At 36.8% G+C, this 20019-nt stretch overlaps 1 protein-coding gene across 6 annotated transcripts in view; it reads left to right on the forward strand.

Moving 5' to 3' along the window:
• The window catches only part of GIGYF2 (GRB10 interacting GYF protein 2), a 126689-nt gene that overhangs the window by 9835 nt on the left and 96835 nt on the right, over nucleotides 1–20019 (forward strand). For all 6 annotated transcript variants that reach the window (XR_009700791.1, XM_061188610.1, XM_061188588.1 and 3 more), the window contains one exon: nucleotides 14553–14636. Coding sequence is in view for 5 of the 6 variants with exons in the window: in XM_061188610.1 (XP_061044593.1) it covers nucleotides 14596–14636 (41 nt within the window). In the remaining variant the exon portion in view is untranslated. The remainder of the gene's footprint in view (nucleotides 1–14552; nucleotides 14637–20019) is intronic.

Below are 20019 nucleotides of genomic sequence, written 5' to 3' on the forward strand. Positions count from 1 at the left end.
CATGGTAATGAATAGAAGTTTTCTAAAATTTTAACTTTTGCTTGAAAGCTCAAGTTTTATAATTGGCAACAAGTACTATCAGTTGTTTTCCTTAAAGTGACAGTCTTGTTTCATTCATTTTTGAAAAAAAGGTCTGCTGTATACCCAGGTCTGGATAATTTTATTTGTGTGTCAGCTCTTTCAAGTCAATATGATGTTTCATGAGCAGAAGCAGTTAGTTGAGTTTGCAACTCAAAGCCGTCACGTAAATGCTTTTCTTTGAGACTTTGGTATGCAGCTGAAGTGCTTTATGTGTACTTCTCGTTTCATCACGTTAAGAATATTAGAAAGCTGTGTACACAGGGACCAAGATTAATAAAAATTAATAGTTTTTACTGCTTTATCAAGGGCATTCTTAAGTAAACCTGGCTTTTTTTCCTCTCTTGTGAATATATGGCACATGGCAGTGAAGACTACTGTAGTTTGATGCCATTAATTTGCATGATGCTAAGGTGCCAGCAGTTTTACCCATGATTAGTGCAGTGCCAACATAGTGAAAAATGCAAAGCATATCTTAGTATTAACAGTTCTGCCGTCTTGGATATCTTGAAAGTGTTTCGGAGAATTGCTGCTCTGGGGAGTGGAACATTTTTCAGTATTACATTTATATATATTGATATTACTTTTAAAAAGAGTTTTCAAAAAAAAGTAGTTGTTTGAAATAGAAACTGGAATAAACATATCATTGAGGATTTTTAGATTTCAGTGAGGGTTTTAAATTCTGGGTAGATACAGATATATTCATAAGTTGCAATCAGTTATAAAATACTCTTCTAAAATGGTCCCATAAAAATAGTCTCCTACACCAGCGCTGTCCCACAGAATTTTCTGCTATGATGGAAATGTTCTATAAATCTGCACTGTCAAATACTGTAGCCACTAGCCACGTGTGACTGTGGAGCGCTTGACATGTGGTTAGTGTGACTGAGGGAATCGCATTTTTTAAAATGTAAAAATCCTTTACTTTTTTATTACAACTCAAGTCCTCTTATTTTTATTTTTAAGAACAGTTTTAGATTCACAGAGAAATTGAGAAGATGGTACAGAGAGCTCCCATGCATACCACACCGAGGTTTTGTACTGTTAACGTTCTACATTACTGTTGTCCATTTGTTACAGTTAGTTAGCCAGTATTGCTTATTAACTAAGTCCATAGTTTATTCAGATTTCCTTAGTTTTCCTGAGTTTATTTTTCTATGTCAGGATCCCATCCAGGACATCCCATTACATTTAGTCAGGTATCCATAGGCTCCTCTTGGCTGTCATAGTTTCTCAGACTTCCCTGTTTTTAACAATCTTGACAGTTTTGAGGAGTATTGGTTAAGCATTCTGTAGAATGCTTCTCTGTTGGAATTTGTGTGATGTTTTTCTCCTGGTTATGGGTCATGCGTTTTTGGGAGGAAGACCACAGAGGTAAAGTGCCATTTTTATCACATCATATCAAGAGCATATACTGATTTATAACCGTTAATATTAACTGATTATCACTGTTAACATTAACTTTGATACTTGGTTGACTTTCATGCTTTGTCAGGTTTGTCCACTGTAAAGTTACTCTCCTCCCTCCCCCACGAGGAACTAGATTTTAAATTTTAATTAATTTAACTTGATATAGCCACATGTGGTTAATGGGTACTATATAAGATGGCACAGTTCTAGAGAGTGTTTCTCAGTTTTAAATATTATCCAGAACTTTATTTAACATCTATTTTAATAGATTTAAAGAAAGGCAGTTTAACATAAAAGAAATATAAAATGTTAGTCTTGAAATGCATTGCTTTTTGAGGGAGGCAGTCTACTTTTAGTAAGCTTAGTCTTTTTAAAAATTAACTTTCTGAGGTTTAATTTATATACAATAAAATGCCTTCATTTTAAGTATACTTGTATTAAGTGTACATCTTGATGAGTTTTGACAAGTGTATATACTTATGGGACCATAACCACAGTCAAGATAGGTAACATTTTCATCACTCCCAGAACTTTCCTCCTTCTTTTTTGCAGTCATTTCCCCTCTCCCACCACTGATTTGTTTTCTGTGACTATAGATAATTTTGCCTCCTCTACAGTTTTATGTAAATGGAATCATTCAGTATGTGTTCTTTTTGGTCTGGCTGCTTTTGCTCAGCGTAATATTTGTGATACATCCATGTTGCTGCATGTGTCAGTAATTAGGTGTTTTTATTGATGAGGATATTCCAAGGTATGGTCATTATAATATGTGTTTATCCATTTATCTTGCTTTGGGGCTGTTAGGAATAAAGCTGACCTTAGTTTCATGGCAATGGGTAGTGATTCAGACTGTTCTGGATTGCAGTGTTTATTTCAACACTGTAAATTAGGAATTTAAATTCTTTTTAGGATGAGGAGAAAAGCTAACAGAGCATCTATAATTTTTTTGAAGATATTCCATGAAAAGGATAATTAACATAGAAATAAATAGTATTTTGCAAAGTTTCATGTAAAAATGTGCGATCCAGATAGATGTAGACAATTCTGGCTTCCTGGGGAGGGAGGGGAGTTCTTTGTCAGTTCTTTAAGATAAATGTTTAGTAATAAAGTGAATAATGGAAGCCTAATTTTGTTTCATGAAGTTTTATCATCAGTAGATATGTTAACAGATCGTATTTTAAAAATTATTTTTAAAAGTTTGCATGTTTAAAAATGAAGAGATCTGGTATTGTCATACAGATGGGTGCAGAAGGAAAATGTGTTTTCTGCTATAATAGATGGGAGGAGAATTTCCTTTTATTTTTGTACCTTAAAATTGTTTTTTTAAACCGGGTTAATGTTCAAAAGAAATTAACTTTCTTTGACATTTATGTTTGGGCTGTAAAAGTATTTCAAACAGGGGAGGCAAACGCTTCTTGTGGGTGTTAAGATACACATTGTTATAAAAGTAATTGAAGAATATTACTGCAAATTATGGAAATAGAAAAAAATCATTAATCCCACCTCATGAACATTTATTTTTATGTTCTCTTTGTCTATTTATGACATATAGTTGGCCCTCTGTATAGATGGGTTCCATATTCTTGGATGTGGAAGGCCGAGTGTAAAGGATTTGAGCATCCCTGGATTTTGGTATCCACAGAGGGTCTTGGAAGCAGTCCCCCTCGCGTACCAAGGGTTGACTGTATGTATAATTATACTCTTGTGTGCAGACATTATTGTACCTGTAGTCTGTTGAGTGAATGTGCTGTTTTTACAAGATTGCTTACAGTCTTATACACTTATAAGTGATGTGGTATATGTGGTTCCCCTCTCATGGTTGGACCTTTTCTTTTCATTGTTTCACTTAGCCTTTTTCTGAAGTTTGAAAAAAGTGCATCTGAGACCTACGTATTTTAGCCTAGTGACTGAGTCTTGGTTCATTTGAATGTGGACTTGTTTATGGTCTTAAAAGAGTCGACAGATTTACAGATTATTTTATCGAGATAGCGGTACAAAAATTTTTTAATGACAGAAATTTAAGTAGGGAGTGAATTTTAATATTTGTTATCAGAAGATTTGCATTTAAAATAGTTCTGCTTCATGTCTATTAAAATATTTTTAATTGTACTTGTTTTTTTTCCCCCTAGCTAAATCATTTATGGTTTATTTTAACCTTTTTAAAATTGAGGTATAAGATATAGTAAATATGCACAAATCTGAAGTGTATAGTTGGAAAATTCTTTTTTAAATATTTATTATTTATTTATTTATTAAATTTATTTTTGGCTGCATCAGGTCTTAGTTGCGGTGTGCGGGATCTTCGTTGTGACACGCGGGCTTCTCTCTAGTTGTGGCGTGCGGGTTTTCTCTTCTCTAGTTGTGGCGAGTGGGTTCCAGGGCGCGTGGGCTCTGTAGTTTGCAGTGTGTGAGCTCAGTAGTTGTGGCACGCGGGCTTAGTTGCCCTGCAGCATGTGGGATCTTAGTTCCCTGACCAGGGATCAAACCCGTGTCCCCGCATTGTAAGGCGGATTCTTTACCACTGGACCACCAGGTGAGTCCTCGGAAAATTTTTTACATGTGCATATAGTTCTGTAGTCACCACCTAAATCAAGATAGTGAGCATTTCTAGCACCCCAAAAGATTCCGTCGTCTTCTTCCCAGTCAGTAGTCCCTACTTCCATGGTGAGCAGTATTCTGACGTATGTCAAAATAGATTATTTTACCTGTTGAACATTATAGGAGTCATATAGTATATATTCTTTGGTGACTGGCTTCTTTCACTGGATACAATGTCTGAGATTCATGCAATATTGTTGCAGTTATCAGTAGTTGGTTCTTTTCTTCTTTTTGGTGAGTATTTTGTTGTATAAATATACTACAATTAAAAAAAATTTTATTTTGAAATAATTTCAAACTTACAGAAAAGTTGCAAAAAATTACTTAGACTTTCCATATGCCCTTCACCCAGTTTGGTCACTAGTTTTTTTTTTTTTTTGGCCATGCGGCATGCTGGATCTTAGTTCCCCGACGAGGGATTGAACCTGTGCCCCCTGCAGTGGAAGCACAGAGTCCTAACCACTGGGCCGCCAGGGAATTCCCTGGTCACCAGTTTTTAACATTTCCTCGTATTTACTTTATCTTTCATTTTTTTCTTGTCTCCTTATATGCACATATGTATGTATTTAATTTTTAATATAATTTTAAATTTATGTAATTTTTTTCTGTTCCATTTGAGAGTTCATTACAGACCTCATGCTCCTTTTCCTCTAAATATTTCAGTGTTATCTTGTAAGAATAAGAACATTGTTCTGCATAATTACAGTAAAAATTTCAGAATCATAAAAAAGTAACATTGATACAATACCATTGTCTAATCCATAGCTCCTATTCAAATTATTCTATTTGTCTCTTTAATGTGTCTTATAGCATATTCTTTGCTGGTTCAGGATGGAGTTAAGAATCATACTTGCACTTAGTTTTTTTTTTTTAATTTTTTTAAAGTAATTTATTTATTTATTTATGGCTGTGTTGGGTCTTCGTTTTCTGTGCGAGGGCTTTCTCTAGTTGTGGCAAGCGGGGGCCACTCTTCATTGCGGTGCGCAGGCCTCTCACTATCGCGGCCTCTCTTGTTGCGGAGCACAGGCTCCAGATGCGCAGGCTCAGCAATTGTGGCTCACGGGCCCAGTTGCTCCGCGGCATGTGGGATCTTCCCAGACCGGGGCTTGAACCCATGTCCCCTGCATTGGCAGGCAGATTCTCAACCACTGCGCCACCAGGGAAGCTCTTGCACTTAGTTTTTATATCTCTGTAGTCTCCCTTAATTTGGGATGGTTCTTCAGCCTTTGTCTTTTATGACATTGGTATTTTTGGTGACTGTGGTTGATTGATTTTATGTCTATCAATTTGGGCTTATCTGATTTTTTTTCAAGATTAATTTCAGTTTATGCATTATTGTTAGGAATATAACGTAAGTGATGCTGTGTCTTTCTAAGTGTATCACATCAGGAAACACATGGTGTCAGTTTGTCTCATTATTAATGATGTTACCTAACTCAGTAACAGCCAGATGGAAGAGATGCATAGGGCAAGGTATGTGGGAAGGAATGCAGAGCTTCACAGCTCTTTGGTGTGCCATCGTTTCCACACCTTCACCAACCTTGAAGCTCCCCTATATTTGTTTATTCATTCATCTGTTGATGGACATTTGTGTTGATAAACATAATAGCCAAATGTCAGGTTTTGTTAGTTATGAATAAAGCTACTATGAATATCTTATACTCTTAGTAGAAATTTTCCTTGCATGTATGTCTAGCAGTGGATTGTGCGATCGCTGGATAGGTGTATGTTTAGATGTAACAGATACTGCCAAACTTTTTTGAAGTGGTTGAACTAATTTGCAGGAATGGAGTTATTAATTTTGTGTTATCTTTTTGCTGTTGTTGTTGGGGGTGTGTGCTGCACCCCACGGCTTGTGGGATCTTAGTTCCCCGACCAGGGATTGAACCCTCATCCTCAACAGTGAAAGAGCAGGGTCCTGACCCCTGGACCGCCAGGGAATTCCCCAGTTTTGTGTTACCTTAATCCAGATTTGGCTAAGATAAAAATAGCTGCTGTAATGGGCACAGAACTATTTATTTGGTACATGTGAAGAGTGCTAGAGGAGTAGCTCTTTTTTCTACTTTTGGGAAAATAGAGGTTGGGAAGGTGGAGGCAGATGCAGGTTCCTTGGTGTTCATTCTGTGTTAGTCTTTTGACAGACAACATGCATGGTACCGGTTGGACTTCATTCCAGGTTTGCCATAGTTTTTTTCTGGGTAATTTTTACATACCCAGGTAAGGGAGATTTGCAGTAGTAGATACTGTTTATAAGAAAGATTCAGGGGGTTTTCAAAGGAGTATGTGTTTTGAATTGTTAGTATAATAGTGGTAGCTAATCAGTATATTAAGACTTCTCCTGGGAAGCAATATTGGGAACACTTTCAGAGTAAAACTTTCATAATTAGCCATTATGCCGGATTTTGATTCTGCTTTGGCTTCTCCTGGCTGTCTTTGTCCAGACAGAACTTAATACGTAGATCCGTAGCTCACTCATATTGATAGTGATTGCGTGTGCCCAGAAGACATCTGACTCCTCAACACAGTGCCAGGTTGTTTGAGGCCAGGGTCTCCCTTTTCTTTGTTGCAAACCCAGCAGTAAGAAAAGGCTAGGTTGATTTCTTCTCTTTCTTCACCCTTGAACATGTATTCACGTACACACAGAGTGATAGACGAGGTCCCAAAGAGGAGCTGAGGATGTCAGGAAAACTAGAAAAATATACAGAAAAAAAGAAAAATAATTATATACTAGTAATCAGAGATGAAATAATTGCTAGTGAGGAGTGATTTAGCTTAGAGTTTTTAAAAAGTTGACAAAAAGGCCAGATTAAATAAAGTTCATTGTCAGGCACAGGATGCATTTTATCGAAGACCAACTTTCTGGTATTAACTGCAGAAGCAATATATTACTTGAATTCACTTACAAGGAATTTTGAATAATGGACAAGGTCTGAAATAGCAGGTATGTAGAAATATTCTCTCAGCTATTTTTAAGTCAACTCTATTTAAAATTTGAGGGTAGACCTTTCTCTGAGGTCCTTATCCTTAGAATTGGAGTAGCCAAAGGAGAGTAGAGGCCGAAGTAGGGAGGTTGAGAGTGTTATTACCTCTCCATGTGTTAAACTATTCAAAGGATGTTTTTCAGTGTTGTTAAGGTAACTGAAGCCCATCTTGCCCTGATAATTTTACCTTCCCTTTATCCCTCTGAGGTTATCAATACTGTTTTCCTGCACAGTGGTAGGTGAATCAGCAGACAGCATCAGGATCTTCGTCCTCTTCCATTCACGTGCCTGTTCTGTTTCTTTACTCAGATGACCATTCAACCTGAAATGCTCCTGTTGTCTCTATGTAATTATTAATATCTCTTTTCGCACAAACATTTTCTGGCTTAGATGATAGATTAGGTATAGTCACTTTAGCCATTGTTCCTACTCCTTTTTGCAAAATCTCTTTTCCTCTGAAGTTCATGCTGTCTGACAATACAACTATCTGTTCCCCTCGTTATCAGATATAGACCCTGTGGCATCATCCCTCATTTTCTTCTTTATTCTCTCTGCCATTATCCGGAAGTTACTTCAGAGTCCATAGGATGACTGATCCAATCTTCCCAGGCTCCTGGTTCCTTGACTTACCTCCATCTCTAATTTGTCTAGTGCTTTCATTTTTATTCCTACTATACTTGCTTTTTGACATTACCAACATCTCAAATTTGTAAACTGTCTTCTGTTTTTACTTCCTTCCTCACTGTGCTTCAGTCACACTTTTGCCAGCATCCTCCACTTTGCCCTCTTTTTCTTCCGTTTACTGTGTTAACAAAATCCTAACCCAGGTTCAGTCCTGTTGTCAGCTCTCTCTGCCCTCTACCCAGGCTGCTAAGCTGGAGAAAGAAGCCCACAACCATGCAGATAGGTGCCATCTCCATCTTGATTGGGCCTTCAGAACTAGTGTAGCTAGCTGCAGTGTGGTGTCCTGGATTAGATCCTGGAACAGAACAAGGACATTGTTGGAAAAACTGGTTAAATCCGAGTTTAGTTACTAGTGGTGTACCAATGTTGGTGTCTTAGTTTTGACAAATGTACTGTGGTAATGTAAGTTGTTTATATTGGGGAAACTGAGGGAACTTTCTGTAATGTCTTTGTAACATTTCTGTAAATCCATAATTATTCCTAAATAAAGTTTATTTTTTTAAAAAGCAATACTATTGTAGATCACAGCAGCTAACTTTTCTTCATTCTACTCAAACCTTACCCTGTCGTCTGCTCTGTCATTTGCCTACTTATTTGAGAAAATTGAGGCCATCAATGTGAATTCCCCACAGCTTACTATTCCTCTCCACCTCCCCAAAGAAAACCCCACAAAAATAAATTTGCACGTATCTTAAGTCATTTGGACATACTCTGCTCTTGTCACAAGTGGATAGGCATAGTTTTTTTTTCCATGTGTTCTCTGAAGCCCCATCCACCGTGCCTTCTCAGAGCTTCATTTCTATCATATTTTTGCTAAATTGTTTCTTTACTTTTTAATTCTATTAGTACTTTTCCATTAGGATATTTTCGTCTAAAATAAAAGGGGAAATTTTCTTTCTACTCTGCTTCATTTCTCTTCACCTTTTTGCAGCTAAGATTCTAGAAAAAGTTGACTGCATTTGTAGTCTTCCTTTCCTCACGTCCCAACCACTGAAATCTGGCTCTAGCCAGTCCCTCACCACACTTCTATAACTGTACTCTTCAAGTCACCAATGACTTCACTGTGGGAGTTAATGAAGATTTTTCAGTCTTTCTCTTTTTTGACTTCAGTATTTGAAACTTCTGAATTTGTCCATTTTTTTTCTTTGCCAGTGCTATCTTTGTTAACACAAATTAGTAACTTACTAGGAAAAGAATTACTCATAATTCCACCATTAAGAATATGAACATCTGTGGGCATATCTGTTTGTACCCACTAAGAATGTATTTTAAAATGTGTTTAATATAATTATATTCTCTGTATTCTATAACCTGTCTTGAACACTTAACATACTGTTGACATTTTTTCATGTCAGTGAATATACTTATTATCATTACTGCTCTCTCTTCTCTACTGGTATGTAGATCCATACAATCTGTTGGATTTCTAACACCCCTCCTTTCTCTTTAGCTCTTACTGATTCATTCTCTTCCTGGCATCCTGAATGATCTTTCTACAGTGCAGATTTCATCCTGGACACTTTCTTGCATAAATCGTTTCATAGCCTTTCACTACTCTTGAGATATAAAATACAAAGACTTCTGTGATATGACCATTGCTTTACCAAACTTCACTTTAGTTTTTAGCCTTATTGAGCAAATGGATAATCTCCCCAAAAAGAACCTAGCTCTTTCTCCTTTCTGCTTCAGATAAAGTGAATGTGGAGAAAGCTAGAGTCAATGAATTTGATTTTAGGTGAAAGGTTAGGGCTAGAGATACCTAACTACATGGTCTTTTTTTCCTTCCCGTATCCTCCTGCACAGTGTTTGCTGAGGCTTTGTTCTTGTCTCTTGAGCTTGTCCCTTCTTGATTCCTGCTTTGGGATAGTTTCATTCAATTTTTGGTTTCAATTCTGTAGATTTACTTCCAAATCTATGTCTCTTATCCTGACTCTACACTGGAGTTCAAGGTGTATGTATATTATGGTCTTTTGGATGGCTCCTCAGGCACCTCACATTCTTTTTGTCCAAAATGGTGTGTCCTTCCTCCCAAATTTGATTCTTTTCCATCTTCTCTTTCCTTTAAAGCTTTTCTATACAGATTCAAAAAGTACCCCACTGCCAGTATTGCAGGCTATAGATTCCATTCCATTTCTGCATCCTTTGTTTAGATTTTCCTTCTTCTACTTTGGGATATATTTTATGGAGTGTTTATTTGAATGGATCCTTGGTTTTGTATAAGCCACTGTAAAGGAGGGAGGGTGGGCCTTCTGGGGTAAGGGAATGGCATGAGCCAGAACCACAGAAGAAGAATGCAGTAGAGAAGTAGAAAGTTATCATTTGGCTTTGAGTTTGGAGGTGAAACAGTGGGAGATTGAGTTGAGAAGGTGCAGATTGTCAGATTGATGGGGAGCTGAAAATATGAGGATTTTTGACCATACACAGTAGGTTTAGTGACTGTTATAAAGAAGGGTAGGCATGACCAGAACAGTGCTTTAGAAAGATTGATCTTATTGGATGTAATTAGAGGCTGAGTCAGGGAAGCAGGTTAGAATTTTATTGTAATAATCCAGACATGAGTTAACAGATGTTTGGCTATAATGAAAGGAGAATGCAGAAGGAATCTTGAAGGAGGAATTGACCAAATTTCAGGCAAAATGATTGGATATGAGGGATAGAGAAGAGGAATGAATTTCTGATGACTAGGCTTTTGAGCCTAGCTGACCAGTAGATGGTGAAAACAGTGGTACCTTGATCAGTTGTTGTTAGATGGATATCTGGGAGGAGCAGGCTGCTGGAAAGCCACATAGGTCATGGGAGAAAAAAGTCAAATATGTAATTCACAGCAGGGGTGGGGGACAGTTCAGAAATCTGTGGAAGAATTTTTGGTTGCTCTTGCTATGACAGCACCTCCACTGCATGTTCTATGTTAGATCCCCCATGATTCAGCAGGCAGAGTTCTACCTGAAATGTCGGTAGAGAACACCATTGTAAGTAAGACTCAAGACAGTATCTACACAGAATTTATAGTTAAATAAACCATGAGTATGCTGAGGGAAGTTAGTAAAGGAGAGAAGCTTTTGGGGAATGGTGACTAAATAGGAAGGAAGTGAAGATAGGAAAAATATATCAGTATATTGCTGGTCGTGGAGGAAAAGGAAATAAATAGTTTCAAGAAAAGGCAGTCTAAAGAGGCAGAAGAGCATGGTGGGAGCACAGCCTCCAGAGTCTGGCTCAAATCCTGATTTGCTATAAAAATTCAGAGCTGTTTTCTAATTGGTCACAAGTCTGCTGGGGGTTTGAGTTGACAACATTTAGCTTGGTGGGGTTTAAATGACGGCAAAGCCTATGCTCATTTTGAAACCTCACTGCATCCTTAGAAAGGGCAATTGAGAAATAAGTCCCACTTTCCATTCCAAATAATTTATAATTCAAAGACATCGTGTAAGACAATCCCTCCAGTACATATAAATAAATACATTAGAACTAGGCTCATTTAAATTGATTTGGAAGGAGCAATCTGGGGTGGGGAATTCAGGATTAGAAGTTACAGTACTTCAAATGTTTAGATTTCTTCAGTCATAGCTCATAGATTTCCTGCTTTAATTCATAACGGAGAATGAGCAGAACACCATTCTGAGTAACGTAGGTCTCTTTAGTTGATAATTAAATTGCTTGGATTATTATTCTAGGTTCTTAAGAGTTCTCCAGAAAACTCTTACCATAGGAAGTAGCAAATGGTGGTCAGGCTCCCAGCTCAAGGCATTAAAAAAACTTCTGCGCTTTTAATGTTTTTGCCGTATGGTATTTTGTCTCTACATAAAGGTTTATAGGTGGAATGAGTGATAGAGATTTCCTTGCTCGATGTTCTTCAGGTGCTGCCTGCATCCAGGGCTTCTGTAGCTCAAGACCACTGCCTGCACAACACAACTCTAGGGGCTCCATTTGCATCCTTTGTGGTAATGGCGCCCCTGGAGTTTGTATTTCCACGACCTGTGTAGCCTTGTAGTAACTTAAAGGGGAAAAGAATATTAAATCTCTAAGAATGATTTTAGTATTTTCACAAATATCACAAATAATTCAGTTTTTAATTGAGATTCGCTTGCTTTATAAATTCAGTCTGGTTCAAATCTGGACCTGCTTTATTAATTCAGAGCTGTTTTCCAGTGGTCAAAGTCCAAAGTCCATAAGGGTTTGAGGGTTTGAATATAAAACATTTGGCTATGTGGAGTTTAAAATGGTGGTAAAAACACTCCTTCAAGATATTTTGTGTTACAATAAAATCTTATAGTTGTAGTCTCTACAGGTCTGTTTGTTAGCCAAGTAGGTCCACGTACTTTTTTAAAGCACACTGAATTGATTTATGTTAAGTAAGTTTACACAGCTGATTTGTAAGCAGGATACTTGTCCTAATCTACAGTGGGCACCTTACCTGACTTATCACTACCTTGACAAGTGATTTCATTTGGGATGTACCATAATTTAATTGAATCTAACATGCATCAGTTGTGAGATTCTTCGTTTTATATATTACTAAGAAAGAAATCATACTGCCAAGTAAACGCTGGCACAGTTTTTTAATTACTTAGACTTTTTATTTTACATTTGGAAAAAGAATTCTTTTAAACTTATTTAGCAAATAAGGCTAATAGATTTTTATTATATAGTATGTATTTTGTGCATATATAAAAAGGAAAATAGAAGTGAAATAAATTGGTTAAGATATTCTTCAGCTTTCTACACATTAAGTCTGACTCTTCTAAATTGTGAAAAACTTAGGATTGTAGAAGTCTCCTTCTTCTTCCCTCTCCCCACCCGTGTAGTGTCATGTCATTAAGGGTGTTGGCGATGAAGCATTTCTTAAGAGAGTGCTCCATTATTCTCTCATTGATTTAAAATTCAGTGATTTGGTGCTTGTGAAGTACTTAAAAGTAGTCTAAGCTGTTTAATTTTTCCTCCTTTAAATACATCAGGGCTGCTGCATGTGGCCACATGGATTGTGCAGTGTCAAGTCTCACTAGCAAACCACAACAAGCTTATCTTCATGTGGTTTTTTTTTCCTTTCTCAGGTTCTGCAAAGCACTTGCAATCATTCCTCCAGTGATGGAGAGTTACTTCACTAATATCCTATTGCTGTATTTGCTTTCTTTTCTATTACACAGTACGTTTCAATTTAGAATCACAGCATCATCTTTTTGAAGGTGTTTTAAGCAGCACTTAAAATCGGGTGCTAGGAACAACACAATTGAAAGGATGACGATAAGGAGTGGCTCTGACCAAGTTTTACCCTTGTACAGATGATGACAGCTGTGACACAGCTTCCGTTTTGGGCCAGTAGCAGTTGTAGCATGGCACTGATTAAGATGCATTCCAGTTTCAGAGAGTTTAAAGTGTGAAAAACCATATGCCTTATTTTTTTTGGAATTATCAGTATGAGGTGGGGAGGGCACTAAGTTGATCTCAGCTTGGGTCTGGTGTGCACACTTGTCTGGCCAGGCAAAAGGTAATCAGGGTTAAGTAAGAACATGGGAATCTCCTTGGAAGCCACATGGTTGACATGGGGCCAGAAATACTTTCCAGGAAGAGGGCAGATAAATAGCTGATTATGGACGTTAGCACATTTTTACTTTGCCGTTTCTGTGTTTTAGACCAATTTCTAGTTTATTGTTTTTAGATCTTTTAAACAGCAACAATCAGGGTGATGTGATACATCTTGGACATATTTACAGTATGTTACAGTGTTTACAGTATTTTCTGTTTTCTAAACTCTCATATCCTTCTTCTTCAGCTTTATTGAGATATAATTGACATAACGTTGTGTTGGTTTAAGGTGTCAGATGTGTTGATTTGATACATTTACATATTGCAAAATGATTACCACCATAGCATTAGCTAACACCTCCATCCTATCACATAATTACCATTTCATTTTTTGTGAAAAAGAAACTCTGTGTAGCAACTTAGCAACTTTCAGGTATATAATACAGTATTATTAGCAACTTTCAGGTATACAATGCAGTATTAGCTATAATCACCATACTGTACATTAGATTCCCCAGAACTTGTTAACCTTATAACTGGAGTTTGTACCTTTGACCAATATCTCCCCATTTCCCCCACCCCCCGCCCCTGGTAACCACCACTCTGCTCTCTGTTTCTATGAGTTTGGCTTTTTAAAGATTCCACATATAAGTAATAAACAATATTTGTCTTTCCCTGTCTGACTTACTTCGCTTTAAGATCTGATATCTTGAAATTGCTCTTGAAGGATCACTCATGAAATTGGTTAGCTTATTATTTTAACTTGATGGTCCAAGGTAACTTTTAAAGAATCACTAGAGTGTAAAGGGCTAAGCAGACAGTGGGGAGAGGAGAGTTGTGGCGGAAGCTGTGAGATAGGTAAGGAGAATCTTTGATACACCTCATGGTGATGGGAGAGCCATTGCAAGGGAGTAATACAAATTAAAATGTAAATCTGTTACCCTTCATTCCCTCCCCATTGCTCAAAGGCTAAAAAAGGAAATCCTTAATTTGGTCCCCAATGCCCTGCATGGTCTTCTACCACCTATCTCACCAGCATCATCTTGTACCATGCCGCCTTTCCCCACATAAACATAAAAAGATGGTGAGTTGGAATGTAAAGGTGGATTTATTCATTTTTACTTTGCCTGCTATATTGTTATAAATAGGGATTAAAAGACCTCATTCTGGTGACTGGTTGAGAGGAGCACAAGCAAAACACACTCCCTAACTATACTTTCTGGGCTGGAATTCTGCATTTAATCGTGACCAACTGTATGGAGATATTTTTCTCTTTAACAGGTTTCTCCTCATATAAAAATCTATTGTAAACATACGGAAAAGAATGGCAGCGGAAACGCAGACGCTGAACTTCGGGCCTGAATGGTGAGTTTTCAAAATCTCATCCTGTTCGATATTGGATGACTAGTACAGTAGTAAGGTATTTGTGCAGGTGTTGGGGGGGTTTATAAAATGTGCATGTTTTTGAGACTTTGCTTTATGTGACTGCTTGAAAACAATATAGCTAGTCTAGGAATAAGTTATATTTGGTTAGTGACTGCATTTATACTTTATTAAAAAATCTTCCGGTTTTGGTTGTGGAATGATAATGGATTTAAAACTCCCCAGAGTCCCACCACCCTAGTAAATTATTTACTTTGTGCTTGAACCCTTGTCTAGGTGCATATATAATTTTATATAATTGTAACATTTTTATGTGTGTGTGCTTTCTGCTACAATGTTTGTTTGTGAGTGCTATTCATAGACTCATTTGAAAAAATAGTTTTTATTGAATTATTATTTGAGTTTATTGATGGGCTAGGCAGGTGATCCAGAATTACACTGGCTATTAACATCCCATTTAGGATCGGGTTAGCATTTGCCATAATAACAATTAATTGACCTTTGAGTCTCTTACAGATGTGTTTGGACCCCGAATATGGAATTCTCATGGAATTTTGAGATACATCACCTTGTAGTGTGACTTTTTCCCCCTCTTCTTCCTTTCCCCCCAAAGTTGGTGATTGAAGATCCTCTCATCAGTGGCGTGAATAATGATAGTTGCTTTTTCCATTCAAACATTGAACCAAAGGCAGTATATAAAATAGATAAATTGGAATAGTCTCTTAAATATTATTGATTGTTTAAGTGGTGGTGGTTTGATAAATGATCCAGACTTCCTGTAGTAACTCCCTACTTACCTTGTTATATGCATTTCTTTTTATGTGTATTTCCTAAGTTTTCCTGGCCCTTACAGCTAGCATTTGGAGACTGAGGAGAAATCACTATTTGAAATTCTAAGAACTGATGCAACTTATATACTTTGGGAGTTTATTTTGGAAATGTTGACCTAAATAATTCTGCACCTTTTTTAGTTCTTATTATTACTTCTAGAAAAATTAGAAATTAGAAGTAATCCAGAAGAAGATATAATCACCATAATTTCACTGTCCATGGTAACCACTGTAAATAGGTTGGTGTATCTTTTTAGGTAGTTTTGTGTATGCTTATTTGTGTAAATGTACATTTATTTTCACAAAAATGGGATCATACTGTACATTCAGTTTTGTAACCTGCATTTAAAAAAAAACCACATCAGAAATATCTTTTTTTATCAATAAATATTTCCTATTATCTTAAGTGGTTGCATTGTATGGATGTACCATCATTTATTTAACTAGTCTTCTAGATGTAGTACATACAGGCTGTTCTCAATTTTTCATTATTATAAAAATATTTTTGATGAACGTTCTTGTAGCTAAAACTTTATTCACATCTTACCAGGTGGCTTTAAATTCGTATAGCCCACTTTGTAAACCATTTTGTGTGCAGCTTTTCTGCCTTCATCTAGATTTTGTAACTGCTGCTCTTTTGTATTTATACACTCTCTTGTATCTTTCTTTGTAAAAACATGATTAAAATTGTCAGCTAGTTTAAGGTAGTTTTTTTTTTTTTTTTCTTCCAGTATCTCTCTATTAAGAAATAACAAAGAGAGACAGTACCAGGAATTTAGCTAAAACAAAAGGAAAAAAACGCACTCCTGGTGATGTTTTAGAGTCATTACACATTTAACTTCATGCTGTATGGGTTGACAAACTATGGCCATGGGACTGTAAAGTTTTGTTGAAACACAGCCACGCTCATTTGTTTCCATAGTATCTGGCTGCTTTCACACTGGTGGCAAGGTTGAGTAGTTACAACAGAGGCCATCTGGCTCAAAAAGCTTAAATATTTACTCTCTGGCCATTTACAAAAAAAAGTTTGCTGGCCCCTGTCCTAAACCGTGGGTTCCCAAAGTCATTTCAGTGAGTCATTGACCCAGTCTATCAGTAGGGTCTTACACATCCTTTTCATCGGTACGCTGAAGTTTTGTTTGATGGTGTTTTGTTTGATCAGCCCAGTGTTTTACACAAAATTTGAATTGACGTAGCTTTAGCAGAGGAAAGTTACCAGTCCCATGCTTAAGCAGTAGCTTTAGCTAACTGTTACCTCTGTTACCCTGCAGGCATTAGAATTTAGGAGCCTTCCCTTAGTCATCTGAAATGCTGATAAACTGAGGAGCAAAGGTCTAAGTAGGCACACTGCCTTCTTTGCACCATCTATCAAAATTTCTTCTGGCAAAGGGAATATATGAGACCTTGAAGTAACTCAGATAACCCTGATCTAGAAAGCTGCAGTATGAATAGAGACTGCCGCTGTGTTTTTTCTGCATGTAACATTACATTCATTGTGAAACTTGAGGTAAGGAGCCGTGTCCAGAATAACTTGAGAATCAAAGTTTAGAGTGATTACACTGAATCTGTGTGTAACTGAACCATACAGAAACATTTAGTGATACTATAGTCTTTCTACTAAGGTCATCATTTTTATAATGATGTAAAACATAATGTTCGGTAAGAGATGTATAAAAGGAAGAGGTTTATTTGACAGTAGTGAGGATGGGAGAGCATTGAAAATTGTGCTAGGGACAGACCATGAATGACCATAAGCATGGACTTTTTACGGTAGGTCTGGAAGAATCATTAGGTCTTAGCTTATCTTTATATTTAGGATAAAGAAATGTATTACATAATTACCAAAGCAGTTTTTAAAAGAGTGAGATAGATTTAATGGAGGAGTAAATCATTTTTTAGGTATAAAACAAGTGTCACTTTAAATCTTTACTCAAATATTACCACCTTAGATGTTTTCTGACCACCTGTATAACAACTCCCCTTACTCCCTACCTCCCTTTCCCTGTTTAATTTTTTTCTTCATGGTCTATATCAAAATATAACATGCCAAATATTTTACTTATTTTCTTTATTATTTATATCCCATCCTCCAGCCCCCACTAGACTGTGCGCTCCTTCGAGGGCAAGTACTTTGGTCTCGATTTTTGTACTGTTTGTTCATTGCTGTATCTCCAGTGCCTGGCACATAGTAGGTACTCAATAAATATTTGTTAAATGAATGAGTGAATTGTTGGAAAGTAAAGTTGTTTTTAATATTTTGCTATTGTCAATATGTATACACATCCTTGAACAGTTCTTTTTGTGTTGCTGATTATTTCCTTTGGAGTAATATCTTGGAAGTGGAATTATTAAATCAGAAGTTTAATTTTTAAGGCTTTGGATGATATATGGACAGACTGACCACAAGAAGGATTGTATGAATTTAATTCCCATCCCCTGCCTGTTTACTTCACCCTTGACAGAACACATAGTACTACCTTGAAGAAAAAATTTTTTTAGTTCTAAATCTGGTAGATTTAGGATTTTAAAGAATTTTTTTGTTGTTAGTCCCAGTAGTAAAATAATTCACGCTCATTCCATAAAACCTTGGAGGAAGCAGTAGTACAAAAGGAGAAAGAAAAGATCTAAGTTACCCTTAATTGTGCCACCCAAAGGACCATTGTTAATATTTTGGTTTGTATCCTCCTATTCTTTCTTGTTTGCAAATAATTGTATACTTCAAGACATTTTTAAAAAGCAAAACAAATTCATTGTAACTTGCTTTATTTTGGGATTTTTATTTATTTATTATTTTTATTTTGAGCATTCAAAATCTACTTAGATAAGTCTGGATAATAAAGGAATTTATTATAGCGGAATGAATAATTGCAGACAGTTACCTGGCTTTATGGGGAAGGAGCCAAGGAACCTCATTTGGGGTTTCTTCTGTCTCATCTCCGTGGCCTTAAGGAAGTTTCCCCAGGTCTTTCCTTGCAAAAATGAATGAGGCACTTTTGTTTTTCCCAAAGTACTTTGTTTAGACCTATGTTAAAGTAGTTATGACCTTGTACTGTGTCTCTTTATATGTGTTTACCTTACTCAGAAAAGAACTAATTCCATTAAGAAAGGCACTGTATTTCTCAATTTTGGTAAGCCCATCGTTTAGCTAGTGTAGGTACTTAGTAAATAAATGTTGAATGATTCAAGTCTTAGGGTGGGGGACATGGGGGCAAGAGAATTCAAACCTGAGATTGCTAGGTTACTATTCATGATCTTTGTGGAATTGTGGAGAAAATGAGAGATGTTCTAGAGGATGGAATGCATTAATAGTCCCAGTTTTCAAAAAGAGTAAAAGATAACTGCCATCTGAAGGAATGGTAAATTAGATGTTATCCTAGGGTGTATTTTAGAAGAGAATATTAAAAGTTGTTTAGAAAACATTTTATCAAGTGCCTCATAGGTTTTATGTCTTGGGTTAGGTGCTGAGGCAACAAGGATAAAGGACTTGGTACCTACTTTTGAATTATTTAGTGGGGAAGCTGACACTAAATAATTTCACAGTAATGTCAGTGCTGTAAAGGGAGTATAATGCCAGTACAGGATATTCAGCTGCTCATTTGATGCCTGTAGGCATCTCATCCTTCATAGTTTTCCAAAACTGAGCTTATGAATTTTGCCCTTTTAAATTTCTTCTTTTATTTCATCTTAATACCACAGTGTGCCCTTTTCCTCAAGCCAGAAATCTTGGAGTTATCCTGGATATTTTCTTTTACTTCTGTATCCCTACGTCTATTCCACCACAATGTTGTGTCAATTCTACCTCCAAAATATCTCTTGAATCCATTCATTTCTCTCCATCTTCATTGCCTCCACCCTAGTGTAAGCCACCGTCATCTCTGACATAAACTATAAGGAGTGGCCTTCTGATGTTTCCTGGCTTCCATTCTTTCTTCTGATTGCTCTCCCCACTGCAGCCAAAGTAATCTTAAAATGTAAATTGGATCAAGTTTTCTCCAGAATCCTTCACTGGCTCTCTATTTGTATGACTGTTTATTAGCTTTTTTTCCCCACTAGTCAATTAGTTCCATCAACATTGGGCAGGTACTTGTGTGTAGATTTCTCTCTCCTTTCCCTCCTACCACTCTCTTTCCAACCCTCATCCTCCTCATTGTCTCTGTTCTTTTCCTTTCCTCCTTTCCACTTAACCTCTCTGCTTCCAGGCAGTCCCCACCACACCCCAGGTGAAAAAATAATAGATTGGAAAAAATATTCCAGATAGAAAGGGCATGTGTAAAGACAAGGGGACAGGAAAGTGTAGGTTTAAGAGGGGAATTCCAAGACATTTGCCTTTACTGTAATGTGAAGTGTGGGAGAGAAGAGCTTGCAGGTAGCCCTTTTATGTTAAGAAGCTTTTATTTGATCATTGTGTGCCAGTGAAGAATTGTTGAGCAGGGAGTGTTTTATTCAGATTTGCATTTGAAATAAATAACTGGTAGTAGTGTGGAGGATGGACTGTGCCTAATTAAATTGTTCAGGATGCCGTTGCCGTAGTCGAG

The sequence above is a fragment of the Eubalaena glacialis genome, chromosome 1 (genome assembly GCF_028564815.1).
Source record: "Eubalaena glacialis isolate mEubGla1 chromosome 1, mEubGla1.1.hap2.+ XY, whole genome shotgun sequence".
In the NCBI taxonomy this organism is placed as follows: Eukaryota; Metazoa; Chordata; class Mammalia; order Artiodactyla; family Balaenidae; genus Eubalaena; species Eubalaena glacialis.